The sequence below is a fragment of the Pogona vitticeps genome, chromosome 6, assembly GCF_051106095.1.
Source record: "Pogona vitticeps strain Pit_001003342236 chromosome 6, PviZW2.1, whole genome shotgun sequence".
NCBI lineage: Eukaryota > Metazoa > Chordata > Lepidosauria > Squamata > Agamidae > Pogona > Pogona vitticeps.
Window position 1 is genome coordinate 49,169,388 of NC_135788.1, and position 17,507 is coordinate 49,186,894.

Below are 17,507 nucleotides of genomic sequence, written 5' to 3' on the forward strand. Positions count from 1 at the left end.
TTCAAATACAGTCATGTCATCTTCTGGTTGCTGCACAATGGTGGGGGGCGGGGTTTCACTTAAAGGGCTTATTTTTGGGGTAGGGCTTATATTACGAGTATCCTGAAAAATCCTGCTAGGGCTTATTTTCAGGTTAGGTCTTATTTTCGGGGGAACAGGTTATTATCCTCTGTAGTCCCACTGTGTCATTGGGCCATATATAAATGATTGCCATAAAGTCTCACTCTTGTATCTGAGGAAGTCAACTTTATCCATAAAAGCTCATGTTAAAATATAGCACTTGGTCTTTAAGGTGCCCAATCATTTTTGTCTCTCTTTTTGTTTTGCTTTGTTCCTTATCTTTTGTATGAAGGACTTTTCAGTCCACATCCAGCTGAAGAAGCAAGAATGATCAGAAGATGTCCAGTGGCATTTAGCCCCAGGACACCACAGGTCACTTGGTTGCATTATTTCCCACTCTGGTGACATACCCTGCATTTTAATTTAAATTATAATTATTTCTCATCATGCAACTATGCATATAAATCACCATATGCAAATTTTATTCAAAACATTCTTTTGTCCTCTTTTTTGGTGACACATTTTGTCCCTTTGATGATGTGGCTCTCCAAAATGACTTCTATTTGGCCACAATTAATGGGGACTCCCATTGCAAAAATAGCATTTGGAGATCATACACTTGCCAGTTCAGGGGTACCATTTAGTTTCCCCAGAATGCTTGACAATGATGCTACTATGTGGGCCTTGTGAGGGATTGCAGCGACAGCTTTAAACTACATCATGCAGACTGCAGCAATACAATACATGGACAAAGCAAGTGCAGAACAATTGGTTGATAGTTTCAAAAGATACAAACAACCCTTTCAATGCTTCTCATTCTTAAAAGTCCATATATCAAAATAGCAACTATCATAATTTTGCACAGGAAAGTGCTATTTGTGTAATTTTGCACATTTTGCAAAAATGGTTCCCTTCTTCTGTTGTCACCACAAAATGCCTCATTCTTTGAGGAACAAGGAAAATGATTTTGCCATTGCACATTATCATGTGGAAAGAGAATCAAAAATAGAGAGCTACATCCCTGGAGTGAATGCTGTGTGATGGCTAAAAGTTTAAATTGAGGAATTTCAGTTCAAGTCTCACATGGGCCGTATGCCCAGAATAACTGAGTATGAGCAAACTCCTTTATGCAGGATAGAATATATTGGTCTAAGAGCAAAGGAGACAAATCTGTGGAGTGGGGTCCTGTTAGAGGCGAATAGGACCTCCAGATTCAAAGACAGTAATCCTCTGAAAATCAGTTTTATGGTTGGTAGAGCAATAGCAGGGGGAAACTATTGCTTTTATATTCTTGCAAGGCTGCCAAAATGTTCACAGAAAGCACTACCACAGTCTTAATTCCCTACTGCTGTCAAATGAATGCCTCTGACCCGTTCTATCCATCAGCTGATTGAAAAGACAAGTAGCTTAGACAATCTTTTATTTCCCTTTTTATAACGATTTTCTCAATACTCACTTGGCAGGAACGTTTTATTCATTTTAGTAGAGGTTGTAAAAGTTTACAAATACACATTTTCTTCAGTTCTTCATGTTTTATCTGGCAGGGTGCACCAGGAAATGAAGGAGAACCAGGCTATCCTGGGGAAACTGGATTCCAAGGCCAACAGGTAATACAAAGTTGTATGAAGCAGGAATACTTAATGCAATATAGAAAAAATACCACGTGGCATATTCAAAATGTATAGTGGCTTATTATGACTTGCCCAGTGTGGAGGAGTAATTAGTTACAAGTAATTTAACTTCCTCTGGTTCTTTTAAGGGTAGTGAGTAATGCAACTAGTAGTAATTTAACTGGGTATTTTTAAAGAACAACTAAAAACACTGATGTTTTGGCAGGCCTTCCCCTCAGCCAATTCCTGATTTCCCCCCTCTCCTTTTCCTAGTGTCTGTCCCATCTTGTCCAAAGTTTTTCCACTTATATAAAATTGTTTTTAATTATATTGTTATATTTTGTTGTAAGCCGCCTAGAGTGGTCTTAATTGACTAGATAGGTGGGATAATAATAATAATAATAATAATAATAATAATAATAATAATAATAATAATAATAATAATAATAATAATAATAATAATAATAATAAGAAGAAGAAGAAGAAGAAGAAGAAGAAGAAGAAGAAGAAGAAGAAGAAGAAGAAGAAGAAGAAGATACTTTTTTGGATATTACAAGAATTCCTACATTGTTTAGTTCCAATGAGTGACATTTAGTCTCAGAAGTTACTTTTATTGGCATTTTAAGGTATTTTTAGAAGAATTTTGCCAGGATTTTTCAGGTTTTGTGTCATTCTCTGAATCACTAAACTAGCAGTCAGATAAGATGATTCAAAGCTTGAATTTAGAACTCATACTCACTTAAAATGGTGAAAGACATCTGTTGGTGGTAGCACAGGTTTTTCTCCCTTCTCGCACTTTAGCATGCTTTGCTTTTGGATTGGTCCTCAGAAGGTAAACATGGGCTTAATTTGTAAACCTGCTTGCTGAGATACATCTTTCTGTTATTGTTTTGTTTTGTTTTGTTTTTTTGTTTTGGTGTCTGGAAGAACAGATGTAATCGCAGAGTGTATGCATTTCTCCTAATGCCTCGTGGAGGAGTGAGTAATCTTCAGAAGTCTGAGGGCTGCATATATCCATCCTTGGACTTAAAAGGACTGAATGCTTTTCTGTACCCTGCCCATCCCCCAAATATACATTTTAACACAACTTTTGTTAAAAACAAAAACAAAAACAAAAATTCTCCATGCCATCTACTGGCAAAATTCTGGGTGTGGAGGAGCCTTTCAAAACATGGCAGAATCGACTCTCACATGACCTTGAGGGCACAAGGGAACTGAACAAACCATTAACATTTTGTGGAGGGAGGGAGGTGCCCCCAAGGATGCTGGAAGGTGACATTTGATCCATTGGAGGGTGGCACATGCCTCACAGCTTGCACTTTGCCCATCCCCAGTTTAGTCTTATTCCAGGTCTGTGCCAGGATCTTGGAGAATGTATGTAAAAAATCTATTTTGTTTTATGGCTCACTAACAGTCAGATCTCTCTGTTCTCTTCATCAGGGTATGCCAGGCCCACAAGGTATACCTGGATCATCAGGGCTACAAGGCTTACCAGGCCTCCAAGTATGTCTTTAAAAGATACATCTTACTTTGCTGAGTGTATTTCATTGCCTCTCACAGCATGGCTTTACTGCAAATTTATTTTGGGCTTTTTAATAAAACAAACGAAGAATTGGAATGACAGTTACCAAACATACCCAAAATTCACAGGTGGAGAGACCTCGGAAATGTGTCTGTCCTGCTGAATTTCAGCTAGTTACCCTCATTTACCATCTCTAGATATTTATTGTGTATGAATACTGTACTATGTTCATAATCATGCTACACCACAGTCTTTGCAGACTACACTTGCCAGCTGCAGTAGAAAGAATTGTCTACAGTTGCACTAGGAGCTTGAATTCTGCTTATGTATAATTTAATGTCTGAAATCCAGAAGTAAGTTGCAACTAGAGTAGGCCCACTGAATCATTGGGGTTGGGTGATTCAGCTCCTCCATACCAGAGTGGGCCTACTCTAGCTGCTATTTATTACTGGATTTCAGCTTTTTACCCAGCGCTTATTCTGTATTTCTGCTATCTTGTTTTTATTAATTGTCTTTATTAATTGTCTTTCTTTTTAGTTTAATTGACTGATATATATTGTTATTATAGTTTTGTAGTTGTTATTTATTTTAATGTGTTATTGTTGTCTATTATGTTGTGAACCACCCAGAGGGTCCCTGGCAGTCAGATAGGCAGTATAAAAATTAAATGAATGAATGAATGAATGAATGAATGAATGAATGAATGAATATTTCACTAAAACAAACAAACAAACAAACAAAAAACCCTATCACCCTTTCACTGTAAAATCCCCTCTGTGAATATCTTATTCACGGAAAATAGTATTTCCTCATCCCCACGCTGTCACGGTCACTTGTTTTTAATCCACAACGGATAGAATTGTATTCACTATTTACATGGGTGTGTAACTGTGGAAGCTGCTACTTTATGAGGTGCTGGTCATATGTCAGTCAAGCACCATATTACACATCCACTTGAACACCTGGCACATATCTTATACAGACCCACCACCCCATTAATTTGCTGCAATAAGCTATGGCAACTGTTACGATTGCACTTATGAAGTAACTATCCAATAGGATTCTGGCTGATTGTTATTTAATTGTTTGTATTCCTGGTGTTAATGTTTACATTTAGCATATTGTAAAAGAAAAATACAGTAGTAAGTTTACATCCTTTCCCATACATATCCTCCCTCCAGAAATTTTGTACCACATCAGTGGATGTTTGTGGGCTTCTTGCATGTGAGACACCACCTTCTGCTAAGCATTTCATAGTCTGGAGAATAGCAATTAATTTGCCATGTGAAGAAGGGGCAAGTAAAAAAAAAGCATAGTCTCTCAATGCTTATCCTGTCTAAATGTCATAAATATATTTCCCATGTAAGCCTTGCCTGGTTATAAGATCTTCAGGGCAGGCCCCTGTCTCAGTTCCATTGCCCTCCCAAAACCATTTGGTGAGGGCATAAGAGAAGGCCTTTTCAAAGACTGCAGCCAGGGTGTGGAACTCCCTTTCATGCAAAACTAGCCAGCAGACAAAGAGCTTTCTCTTCAGACAAGTTTTTCTTAGGCTTTTGACTCTGGAAGTCAGCTTCCAATAGTCTCCACCGGTCATTCCTTCCTCATGTTTAGTCGCAGATTTTAAAAAAACCTTTGAAAACAATATCTCTTCTAACATTTCTCCTTCTGGATAAGTCCCAAGGAATAAAACTTACAAATTTTGTGTTGTTTGTTTGTCTGTTTGTCTTGATTCTTCCATGAGTAGGGTGTCTATTGTTGCTTTCAGAGAAGAAGGATGGAAATGTATCACGCAAAAAGAGAACAAAAAAGGACACAGATATGCATGTAATTTTCAAATATGGATTTACTGTATATGAATTGATAAAAATGTTAGAAAATGTAATACAAATGTAATATAATTCATGCAGAAGCGTGTAGCTATAGCTACATCAAGTTGCTGGTCCTCAGCTGAAGCAGGACCACCGAACCAATAAATGTTGCCTTATCAGAATCCCATTGATTTCATGGGACTTCCTTATTGGGATTTAGATTTAATCCCAGTTGAGCTGTGTCCCCGTTAAGTCTTCTGTCCAGATCCTATTGGTGGGCACTTTCAAAGCCCTCACAGATTTCTTCTTAGGGTTTTTTAAATCTTCGGATTAGGTTTCGAATAGACTGCCATTCAAATAGAAGACTGTAGCCACTTTACATTGTGTCAGTAACTGACATGTTACAAAGAAATGAATTATTTCCGTGCCAGTGTTAGTGAATTTATGTTTATATAGTCCTGTATAATGATTCGACAGACATCTTTTAGGCTGCAGTAGTTCTCAAACTGGAGTCCCCAGACGTTCTTGGACTGCAGTTCCCAGAAGCCTTCACCACTTGCTGTGCTGGCCAGGATTTCTGGAAGTTGCAGTCCAAGAACATCTGGGGACCCAAGGTTGAGAAGCACTGACTTAGGGTACCTGGAAACCTGAATATGATTATAGAGAAAACATAAGAGGAGTTTTAACTGGATGCCGACGATAACTGTGGTCACAAAGCTGATTAGCTCTGTAAGAGGAAACACAGATTTTGCCAACAAGTTTTGTACATGGGATAGAAGTCAAGAATTGCTTTTTATTTCTTGAGTGTGACTGTTGATCTGTGTTTCTGATTGGAGGGTAATCCAGGCATCAGTGGTAGACCCGGCTCTCCAGGGAAACTAGGAAGTACAGGTCAAAAGGTAAGCATGCTTGATATCAGTAGGACCCATTTTCCGAGTGCATTTTTTAAAAGTAGAACACAGCCTTCATATGTTTAGTATTAACAAAATATAAAGATAATTGTGAGGGTTTTTTTTTTTTGCTTAGTGAAGAATATCATCTCTTTTGGAATATGTTTCTCCAGTTTTATAGAAATTTCACTAGCTGCTGCTACATTTTGAATTTTGAGTTTCAAAATTAATTTGTTAATATTAAACGATTGGAATGAGAGAATTTTTTAAAAAAATAGTACTGAAAATGTTGATTTTGTTGAATTAGTATTATTAATTGATTAGTTAAACCACTAGTTTTAAAGTAAACAATGAGATTTGCAGAGATAGCATGTGGATTATCACTATGGTCTCTTTGTAGCACATTTGTTGGTGGCTGAACTGCTCCTTTTGCAACTTTAATCCCCCCCCCAAATCCCTCACCTTTTCCTCAGGTGGACTACAAATGCTATAGTACAGTTGTTAGCTAGTGGTGGTGGATGTAACACATCTCAATACTATCAGAGTGGGGAAAGTTATCCATTTTACAGCATATTTGAGAGAAGAGCCACACAAATCATTGTAGCTTAGTCCTCCATTTGAGGTCAGGGGCTGGTTGTGCACTAAAGGCAAATATCTAAGAGCATTTCTTGAAATAAACTACATATGGAGGACGGTGCCCACTAGTTTCAGTTGTGTGAATGTCCCATGGAGAAGGTGGGTGTGGCAGGAAATGCACAGCCTGCACAATAGTGTATGGGAGTAAGCTAGGAGTGCCACTAAGTTTCTACTTTCAGCAATGGCTTCTTTAGTGTCTGGCTACAGAAGTGAATTTGAAAGTGATGAGGGCATGAGAGAAGCCCTTTCCAAGGCGGTGGCTCTGTCTAGAGCTACTCCTCTCTTGGACATGTATGGATGTCTCTTCCTGTTGTTGTGTGTGGAAGTGCAGAGAGTGCAACAATGACTACCAGAGTTTAACATTAAAGTCTCATTACTGTATTTTGGAGATGTTAGATCATGCTGAACTTTGGATTGTTAACATTCAAAAATAATCAGCTGTCTATCAGTATGAAGGACGCTTGAATTCTACTCTCTGATATCTAGTTTATTTTTATTTTTATTCCAATATGAGTTGAACAAACTGAATGAAAACTAGGTTATAGAAAATGAATCGATATAACTGGCTTATGGTGTTGAATAGCTAATCTTTTCTCTCATATCTTAAAAGGGTGAACCTGGTGATCATGGAGAAAAAGGCCTACAGGGGCCACGTGGACCAAGAGGCTTCCCTGTGAGTTTTCCCATACTGAGTCTATCTTTGTACTTGATTTTTGCCCTGGAATTTCTCTCAGAGTAGAATTCAAGAGCTGCTTCAATTTATATTCCTTCTTTGTGTATTGACTTCTAAATGTATTTAGATACATTCTTGGCTGTCCTCAGCAACACAGACCAATTTATTTTGAGTTGGAGGGAGAAAAGAAATTTTTGAGGGTAGCACAGTGGACTGATCCCCTTATCTGTTTGATGAAGTGATGTTAACCAAACTGGTTGACTCCTCCAATGTTCGGAATCATCAGTACAGATGCTAAATCAAGTTGTTAGTCCCAGCTAGAGTAGATCCACTGTAACAATTGGACCAAATGTTGATTAACAAGTCCCATTAATTCCACAGTTAACCTGCTAGTTTGGATTAACCATTGGATTTAGTCCAAAATGTTTAGATCAGTGCTAAAGCCATGGGTTGCAGCATGAGTTATTGCAAGTTATCTTGGGTTGAGCTACTTCAGTTTTTGTCACTAAAGCTCAGATTATTTTTACTCAAATCCTAATGACCCAAGTTGTTTGGGAAGACAGACTGGCTTTCTGAATATGGCCAGCTGAAAATGAGAGCCATTAGGTTTTCTTGTAGATCCTCGAGCCAGTGAGTAAAATGTGAAAAACAAAACAAAATTTTAGACTTTGTGAGTCTTGTTTCTTCATGGATCGACATATGCCTTCCAGTGTACAGCCTTATCCTCCTTACTTACGGTACTTTACTAACTATAGTAGTGTTCAAAGTATAGTAAAGTTTACAAGCCAAGACGTTTCAACTCTCTAATTTGAGATTTCAGTGTCACGTAGTGATGACATCAAGTGACCAGCCCCTCTGGAGTGATTGTTTTTGGTAAAAAAAATAAAAATAAAAAAGCTAGACATTCAGGGAAGTGAGTAAATGTGGTTACAGTTAGGGTTGACAAAACATTTCCCTGACTGAAATGCAAATACCCCATTTTGAACTGAAGATACCTTGTTTCCTAAGGTCTGTCAAGTGATTTTAACATCTGAGGCAAAATGTTCACAATTACCTCTCGTTTAATGGCCAAACAAAAACACAAAAATAATAAAAGAAATAACTGGCAATTTTCTGCCCTTTTTGACACCCAATATTGTCCGCTTGCAATTACTGCTTTAACTGAATTCATTAGAAGGCTGGCCTGAAGTCTCCCAGTTAATTGGTTGTTGTTTTTTCTATCCTTTGCAGGGACTAGATGGTAAAGAAGGCTATGGCCTACAAGGAAGAAAAGGAGCAAAGGTGAGAGTTTTCAGGTGTGAGATTTGGTGTATGCACAATTTTATGTAGTGATATTACTTACACTGCTGTTGAGAATATTTCTTGTCCATAAAAGAAAGTAAGAATGCAGCTGGACATATTATTTTCATTTCTTTGAAGCTTATGTAGAGATTCTGGTGGATTGTGTTCCATGTGGTTATAATAATTTAATAAATTACTATCATTAAACAATAAGTAACAATGAGTAATAGAGTAATACACAAGCAATAAATATTATACAGTAGGATGGAGCACTTAAATCCAGTTTATAGCAGCAGTAGTTTATTCATCTAGTTTACTTTGTTCTTAGAGCTCTGCATTTTTGCTTCTCAGTTTATTCTGTGCCAAAATCAGCTTTAGCACAACGTTTTGTGGAAAGAATGAAAAGTGCAAAATTCCTAGGTATGATAAGTAGTTGTGATTGGAAGGGAAGATAGAAAAAATTTGCCTACACTAAGCTGAGTCTTTTAGACCATAGTACCCATCCAAAAAACACTGAGGGAAATGTGTATGGACTCATTTTGTTGGAACTTAGTTCTTTCAGACTTGGAAAGATGCTTTGACAGGTGGCTTGTGTTCGTTCACTCCATATTAACTATCTCAGGAAACATCATCCAACTGTTTCTTTGATCTGCTTCCTGATTATACTAACTGAAATCTACATTTTGCTAGTGTGCTAACCCTATCCAATTATTTGTACCTTTATCACTCTTTAATGTCAGAGTAGGATCCCTGTAAGGCCCCTATGATGTCACATTTTATCATATTATACTGAAATATCTATATATACACACATACAGAATGCCAATGGATATTTCAGTATAATATGATAAAATGTGACATCATAGGGGCCTTACAGGGACCCTACTCTGACATTAAAGAGTGATAAAGGTACAAATAATGACCAGATAGGTGGGATATATATATCCCGCCTATCTGGTCATTGCGACCACTCTAGGCATCCAGCAGCTGCCTAGCTGTGGACTGAGAGGCTCAGTGATCCTTGACGCTAAGCAAGCTATATCTGAGATCCAGAATTGTTGTGATCCAGCTACCTGAAGTTGAGGCCTTTATGCCTACAACAAATTTAGCACCTCTAGGGCCTAACTTTAGTACTAGGACATGGTGTTTGCTTCCTGGAGTTCCATGGTCCTGGGAGCAGCTATGCCAATGCCAGCCGTATGCCCAGCAGGGGCTCCTCTAGAAATGATTAAGTCTCCAGCTTATGGCTAGGAAGCTGGCCCTTTAAGGCTTTGTTCTGGAAGAAAAGAGAGGTGGAACCTGGAGGGAGTAATCCTGAGGACAGGCAATATAGGAGGTCTCAGCACATCTCCCCTCAAACCTTGGTTTCTGCTCACTGGAAGCTATCCTGTGTTCTTGCTGCCCTTCCAGTGGCTGTTCTGGATACATATAGAACACGGTTGAGGAAGAGAGGTGGAGCCTGGCCCCCAGGCCCCTTTGTAATAACTAAGTGTTATGATGCTTCCCCTGCCCAGTATCTACACATTAGAGGAAGATCAGAAAAAGGGAAGCCCCCCTGATTTTGAACTCTGATCATGGAGAATTCTAAACCATGATGTGATATGCCTTGCATAGAACTAGCTCTTCAGACATTCCTCCAACATATGGGCAATGGGGCAAGGGGTGGCAGAGAATGCAGTGGTAAGGGCAGGATGATATGAACATAATGCCAAACTAAGGTTTTGCTGAACCAGCAAATAAGCTTTCTGGAACTATTATACAAGATGGCCATCTCTTTTTATGCTCAAAATGATAAATGTAACTGGTAGGGGGAGATTTGGAGTAACTGAAGACTTTCCCTTTCTCTCTATGGCTTGTCTGACTCACGTTTAATCCATTTTATTTCCTGGAAGCCATGGGAGCTGCAATGTAGAAGATGGAAGTCTTTAATTACTGAAAGTCTCCCCCGGTTATATCATTGGTATCATCAGTGATTTTTGGTAATTAAAAACTTCCTCTTTCCATCCAACTACTGCCATGGCTTCTACACAAGGAAATGGATTACTTGCAAGTAGCATAAGGTGCAAGTAATTCATTTTCCTTCAGTAGATTGCCGTTTTCCTTCAGTAGATCAAGCTGAGATGTCCACTGCACCACCTTGTCTGGTGAATTTTTACACAAGTTCATGCTGTGACATCAGTAAAAATTGACAGTGTGCTTGATTGCTGCAGAACCAATGCTACGTCCCTAGATCCTTGCCCAGCCTGGCTCATAAAAGCTGCCAGGCCAGTAACAATGGAATGGGACACTGTTATTAATACATCTCTCCTTGAGAGCAGGTTTCCCTGAGCCCTTATCAGACTCATACGCAAAAAACCCCAGAAACCTAGTTTAGCAGAGGATGATATCAACAACTACAGACCTGTCACCAGTGTGCCTTTTTAAAGTGAGCTAGTGGAGAGGGTGGTGGGTAACCAGCTACAGGCACTCCTGGAGGAAACTGATGCCCTTGATCCATTCCAGTCTGGGTTCAGGCTGCATCATGGTATGGAGACTGCATTGGTCGCCCTGCAAGATGACTTTTTGAGGGAGATAAACAGGGCAAAATGTCCTTGCTCCTCCTCCTCAATCTCTCAATGATCTTTGTTATCATCAACCACAATATTCTCTTGGTGAGGCTTGTGGAGATGATGTCCACCCCTTGGACTCTTAATTGTGAAGCCCCCCAGTGGTTGATCAGCTCCCCAATGCTGTTTAATATCCATATGTTCAAATCCTGGGCTTCAGAATTGGGTAAAACAATAGCAATCCTACAAATGTGTTTCATAAAAACACACACACACACACACACACACACACACACACACACACACACACACACACACACACACACACACACACACACACACACACACACACACACACACACACAACGTTAGCTTTTTAAAACTGCACAGTGAACAGGCAGCATGAAAATGTCAAACCAATGTTTTGTTTCTGTTTTATAACACCAGGGACATTATGGATTTCTAGGAATTCCTGGACCACAGGTATACAAGTACTACAGTGGGTAAACTATGCTTCCGATATGAGTTGTGAGTGCATTGGCTATTGACTCCACAATTTACATTCGATTTAAATTCATATTAAAACTCAGTGATTCTATGACATAAACCTCAATGCAGGGAAACCCACTCTGGAACTGTCTCTTTGAGTGGGAAATTGTCTCTCTTTTTTGTTAAATTGGCAGGGGTGGTTTAAATTTGTTTTGATCCCTTCAGCATCACTATTGTCTGCATTCTGCCAGTGGGATCACCTAATTTGATGCAAAGGGGCACTTGCGGGGGTTCATTTCCCCTCAACTGACCATCCCTTGGTTCCACACAGTTTCTTAAACAAGAAAGATTTCAACTCAGTGCTGAAAAACCCTATAGGGCATGTAGGAGAACCAAATGAATGAGGAGAGAGGTGTGTAAATTACAGTATAAATTAACACCTTGTTAGCACCTTGAGGAAACTTCTGTTATTGATGTGCCATGCAAACTGGGCTCTCTGCATCTGACCTGCTTACTCCTGAAAACTGTCATCTGGACAGCTACAGTGATTCACCCAGGAAACCCCAGTTTGCTTAACTACAAATACTCAGGGGATCAAAGCGCATTTTCCCCATTGTATAGTTGCACCCTCAGTGTCAATCCAGACATGCAGATTGAGTATGGCAGGGTGCCTAAGACTCTCTCTGGTCCTGATCCAAATTGACCTCCCAGAGCTGCTGTTAGCTGTTCAGGGGGAAACTTTTGATCTGAAATTTAGTGAATAATTTTCCACTGCCTCCATTTGTGGCTAATACTATAGCAATCCAACTTTTGGGGATAAAAATAAGTGAGCTTTGAGCAGAGGCATTAGTAGTTTTGGAACTTGGGAGCAATAAACACTGTCTTCTCCATAGTGACATGGATTACTTGGAAGTTGCACAAGCGGCAGGGTCCAACTCCCTCCTTGTACTAGGGCCCAAGGTATGGGGATGTGAGCTCCCCCAAGAAAGACATTATGACCCCTTAAAAAAGAAAAAGAGAGTTTATGCTTTCAGGAATGAAGAAAGAATAGGGCCAGGTGTAGTTGTCATTTATTTTCCTAACATTTGTCACTAGATTCGCCACTAGCTCTTGGTGCCCTCTAGATTTTGATGCCTTAGGGTTCCGTCCCAGTTACTCCACACTGGTTACAGCCCTGGCTTTAAGTTTTAAACAGGCAAGCAACTTCAGGGAGCCATTTGGATTGAGCCTGTGGCATGATGGCAGAGAGTTAGAATCACTGCATATGTCCCCAAGCCAGGCTGAGGTTCCTTGGAGCTCCTTCCTGAGAAAGAAAAAGGCAAGGGCTCGAAACACAAGAAACAAAATTCAAAATGATATTCACAGATATTCAAAATCATTTGGATCAGTTTGAGAACTGGACTGAAATCAACAGAATGAAATTCAACAGGGATAAGTGCAAAGTACTGCACCTCGGAAAAAGAAACCAATTGCACAGTTACAAGATGGAGGATACTTCGAGTGAGAAGGACCTTGGAATTATCGCAGATCACAAGTTGAATATGAGCCAAAAGTGTGATGTGGCTACAAAAAAGGCAATTGCTATTTTACAATGCATGAACAGAAGTCTCTAAATCCTGCAAGGTACTAGTTCCCCTCTATTTGGCACTGGTTAGGCCTCATTTTGAGTTCTGTGTCCAGTTCTGGATGCTGTAGTTCAAGAAAGATGCTGACAAATTGGAACAAGTTCAGAGGAGGGCACCAAGGATGATAAGGGGATTGGAAATCAAGCCTTATGAGGAAAGACTGAAATAACTGGGCATGTTTAGTCTTGAGAAAAGAAGACGGAGGGAGATATGATAGCAGTCCTCAAATACTTGAAAGACTGTCATAAGGTTGGGGGGGGGGCAGAATCTTTTCTCAGTTATCTCTCCTTGAGAGCAGGTTTCAAGTTACAGGAAGCCAGTTTTCAGTTGAATATCAGGAAAAACTTCCTAACTGTTAGAGTCGCATAGCAATGGAATCAATTACCTCAAGAGGTGGTGAGTGCTCCAACACTGGAGGCATTCAAGAGAAATTTAGACAGCCACCTGGCAGATATCTTTTGATTTGTATTCCTGCATTGAGCAGGCAGTTGGACTTGATGGCCTTCTAGGCCCCTTCCAACTTCATTATTCTATGAATTCCCACTTAATGTCTAAACATGTCCCTTAACTGCAAAACTCTGTTTTCTTTGTAGGGAGAAGATGGTAACCCAGGCCCTCCAGGGAATAAAGGAGCCAAAGGAATTAGAGGACAAAGGGTGATAAAGATAAACTTTCATGGCATTGATTTATTTTTTCTTATCAACAAAGACCCCCACCCCCAGTTTTGCACGTAGCATTGTCTCTGTGTCACTTAAGCTGGTCACCTATATCCAAGGTTTCACTTGTGGATTGGTTGGTACCAAGCATATAGAAGTATCCTGGAAGGGAAGTAGGAATGTGGCAGCTGTTGAGGCTCTCATTGACCACAGTGCAGTACATGTGTTGTCAGCTGTGCCTTGTATAGACCCCACGTGAGGGATGCCTCATCCCATAGTTTCAGGGAGCATTTCCCTGCTCTAATCATGAACCGCCCATGTGTCTTGTGGACAGTGCATGGAACAACCACAAGGAGATCATAAGTGACCATAAGGTCATATATAATCTGCTCTGTCAGAGTTAAGAGCACTGCACATCTGGTCAGCAGAGACAATGAGATTTGTTCAAGGGACTTGCTGCTGTGAAGGACTGTCTCGGGGGAAAGGTCATGATCTTCAGCTATAATCCAGTATCTTTACTTAGCATGAATCCAATTGCCTTGATCTGTGACTGATGAATACCTAGCTTCGTAATTTTCTATAATGCCTGAAGCAAGTAAAATTGTCATTTGAGTTTTCATGAGCTCTTTGCACTTTGAAGGCCAGTGGTGGAAGACCAGGGGGAGTAGGCAGTCGAGGAGACCGAGGACCACCTGGAAGAATGGTAATGTCAAATTAAGTTATATTGTATTTTGAAAAGACAAAATCAAATTATGTTTTACTGAGCAGGCGTGCATTAACAAAACCTAGCCATCAAGTATGTTAATGGGACAATATATACTAAAAATAATAATAACCACCATCTTAGAACTGCAGATCTGGAAGGGACCCAATGGATCATTGAGTCCAGCCCCTGTCAAGGATGCACAATGGGGAATTGAACACCCAACCTATGGCTCAGCAGGCAGGCACTTAAACCACTGAGCTATCCAGCAGTTCTTATGTATCCTCTTCAAGGCTAGAAAGAACATAGAAATGCATCAAAAAGAACTTACGGGGAGGGGATTGGGGGGTTGGGGAAAGAATAACCTTGAATAACAAGCAAGTGATAGTTGTTCAAAAATGCAGAATAAAACTATGAAAAAATGCAGAACCAAATTACTCCAAAGGTGACTTTCTAATCTGTGGGAGTTAAATAGACTGCATTATGCTACATAAGTGGTAAAGAGAGTACAATCGCACATGTGGAAGGATGTGCAGTAAAAAGGTTGCCTATGTTCTCTTCTGTGAAGTGATAGCTTTGTGGGAGAAAACACTGCAAACAAAAGGTTGTCTGATCAGCAGTATCGAAGACCCGCATGCAGACACTTCTGTGCAGAGTCAGGGAGCCCTGCTGCCAGCTGGGAACGGCTGGAGGTGGGTTCCCAGGCATTAAAGACACCTTATATATGAAACATAAATGTTCCCCTCCAATGATGCATCCCTTTATATTTCCCTCCCCACCTGAAGAGCCAAGACAACATAGTAACTTCAACTGACAGCCTGAGTCCTCGCAAACCTATAAAAACTAGTTGTATTGGAAAATCAGTAATGTTGGTGTCTTAAATCTTACCACCTTATTTTTTTAAAATCCATATGGGATCTTTTTAGAATAGAAACACAGTGGTGCCCCGTGTCGCAAACACGGGTTCGAAAACACACGTGTAAGCTTGGACAGAGAGCAATCAGGAGTTTGCACATGCTAAAATGGGCTGAAGAGTCCAAATTCAGCTAGCCATGATACAACACACCTTCTCGCAGGTCTGTCCACATAAGAACACCCTGGTACTCTCAGATATTATTATGAAAAGGTCAAGTGGGCTTTGTAGTCCTTAGACTTAACTTGCACCACTGACAGGACTCTAAGTAAGCTAGGCCGAGGCAGCACTCTCAGATGACCCTATGACAAGTGTACTGTTCAGGAAACCAAATGAGTTTTATAATCTTTATTTTATTAAAGAAAAAGCATGTTACTAGATATCAAAGCTAAATTAAACCAAAACAAATAAACTAGCATTGTGCTGTTTAGTTACACAGATGTAGTGAGGCAAAGAAAACATGAAAAATATAAAAGAGTTCAAAAACCTTATAAAAACACAAAAAACCATTAAAACGAATAAAAACAGTTCCAGTCTAGGAAATCATTAGTAAAAACAAAATAATCCAAGTAGGTTATAAAAAGGCTATAGTCCTCAGTGATACTATAGAATAAAAACCCCTAAACAAAAGTAAAAATCCATTATATGTCCCATAGTCCTTAGAAAAGAAAAATCCAGTAAATATACCATAGTCCTTACAAAATTACAAGAGCATAGTCCATATGGAGTATTCCAAGAAAAGAAGTCCATAACGAATATTCCATAGAACAGTCCAAGGAAATAGTCCATGCACAGTCCTTAGGAAAAATCCCATAAGTCCAAAAGTAATCCAGCAAAGCATAGAAACCAGTCCATGTAGGTAGGCCACCAGCCTGTCTCGAAAGACATCAGGGTGAGTCCCAAATGGCTGAAGAATAGGTCACGAATCACTGAAAGGTCGGTCTTGGAAAGACAATGTCCATAGGCAAAAAGTTCCTTTTTCAAGAGTAACTGGCAAGGGCTTAATGCACCTTCCCACGATGTCATCCAATCAGAGTTCGTTACTAGGCAAACAGTCCTGTTGCACCACATGACTTCTTTCTCATACACACCAGATGTTATTTGGGTTACGGTGGTTTCTCAAAGAGTCACAACAATTCCCATCTATCTAATCACACCGAGTCCTTTCTCAGGCTTTCAGAATAACATTCTCTCGCTCGCCTAGAAACAACTTGTCAGCATAGCAAAGATACTTTATACAAAGAAACAAAATGGAACCTCTCTGGCTTATTTCTTAATTACAAAACCCATATGCCTTTAAAAGATTTTAACTCAAAAACCCATCTCATCACAAGCCCCCGGAAGATTAACAAAATTCTCAAACAATTTAAGTTTTAATTTTGATAACGGAATAAGATGAGATGTCATAATTAAGCAGTAACAAAATAGAGAAAGATATTAACTTGAACATAAAGTAATACATTTCAAATATGATTCTAAAATAGCAAAACAATTGATACATGAGAACTATTATAATTACAGTATTTACCATACATGAGAGAAATTTGCGTTAGACACTTCTACTAGTCTGAAAAACAGAAGAACAAACATGTTAGTATACTTAATCAAATACATCACTCTGCATATGCTCAGATAATACTCTAGTCCTCAAACAGTAAAATAATGAAACAAGGTTTAACATTATAATGACTTGACAATCTAATATACTGATATGTAGTAATAATAGTGAAAACACTCTATGTATGCTCAGGAACATTGACATACAGAATACCAAGAAAATTAAACATCAGAGCCTTAACAATTCTAGCCATTTTCTCCCCTTGCATCTGCACTGAACATTCGAGATAAACAGTGGGGAATTAAATCCTCCTTTCTTGGTAGATGTTCAACATCAAAATTATATTTTTGCAATCTGAAATACCACTGCATTAATCTTGGGCTTCGATATCTCTGCTTCTCTAAGAATGTCAAAGCATTTTGGTCTGCTTGAATTGGATCAGGGCTGTAAATTACAAGGTTGCCTACATAGCCAATCACATAATATAAATCACCAAACAATTCATCAACCAATTTCTGAAAAGTAACATAGGTATTT

At 39.3% G+C, this 17,507-nt stretch overlaps 1 protein-coding gene across 1 annotated transcript in view; it reads left to right on the forward strand.

Annotated features, from left to right (window-relative positions):
- LOC110086127 (collagen alpha-4(VI) chain) overlaps positions 1 to 17,507 on the forward strand; it is a 106,922-nt gene that overhangs the window by 53,411 nt on the left and 36,004 nt on the right. Inside the window, exons 23-30 of the mRNA XM_073003491.2 lie at positions 1,605 to 1,667; positions 3,111 to 3,173; positions 5,837 to 5,899; positions 7,137 to 7,199; positions 8,430 to 8,480; positions 11,474 to 11,509; positions 13,734 to 13,796; positions 14,437 to 14,499. Of these exons, the coding sequence (XP_072859592.2) occupies positions 1,605 to 1,667; positions 3,111 to 3,173; positions 5,837 to 5,899; positions 7,137 to 7,199; positions 8,430 to 8,480; positions 11,474 to 11,509; positions 13,734 to 13,796; positions 14,437 to 14,499 (465 nt within the window). The remainder of the gene's footprint in view (positions 1 to 1,604; positions 1,668 to 3,110; positions 3,174 to 5,836; positions 5,900 to 7,136; positions 7,200 to 8,429; positions 8,481 to 11,473; positions 11,510 to 13,733; positions 13,797 to 14,436; positions 14,500 to 17,507) is intronic.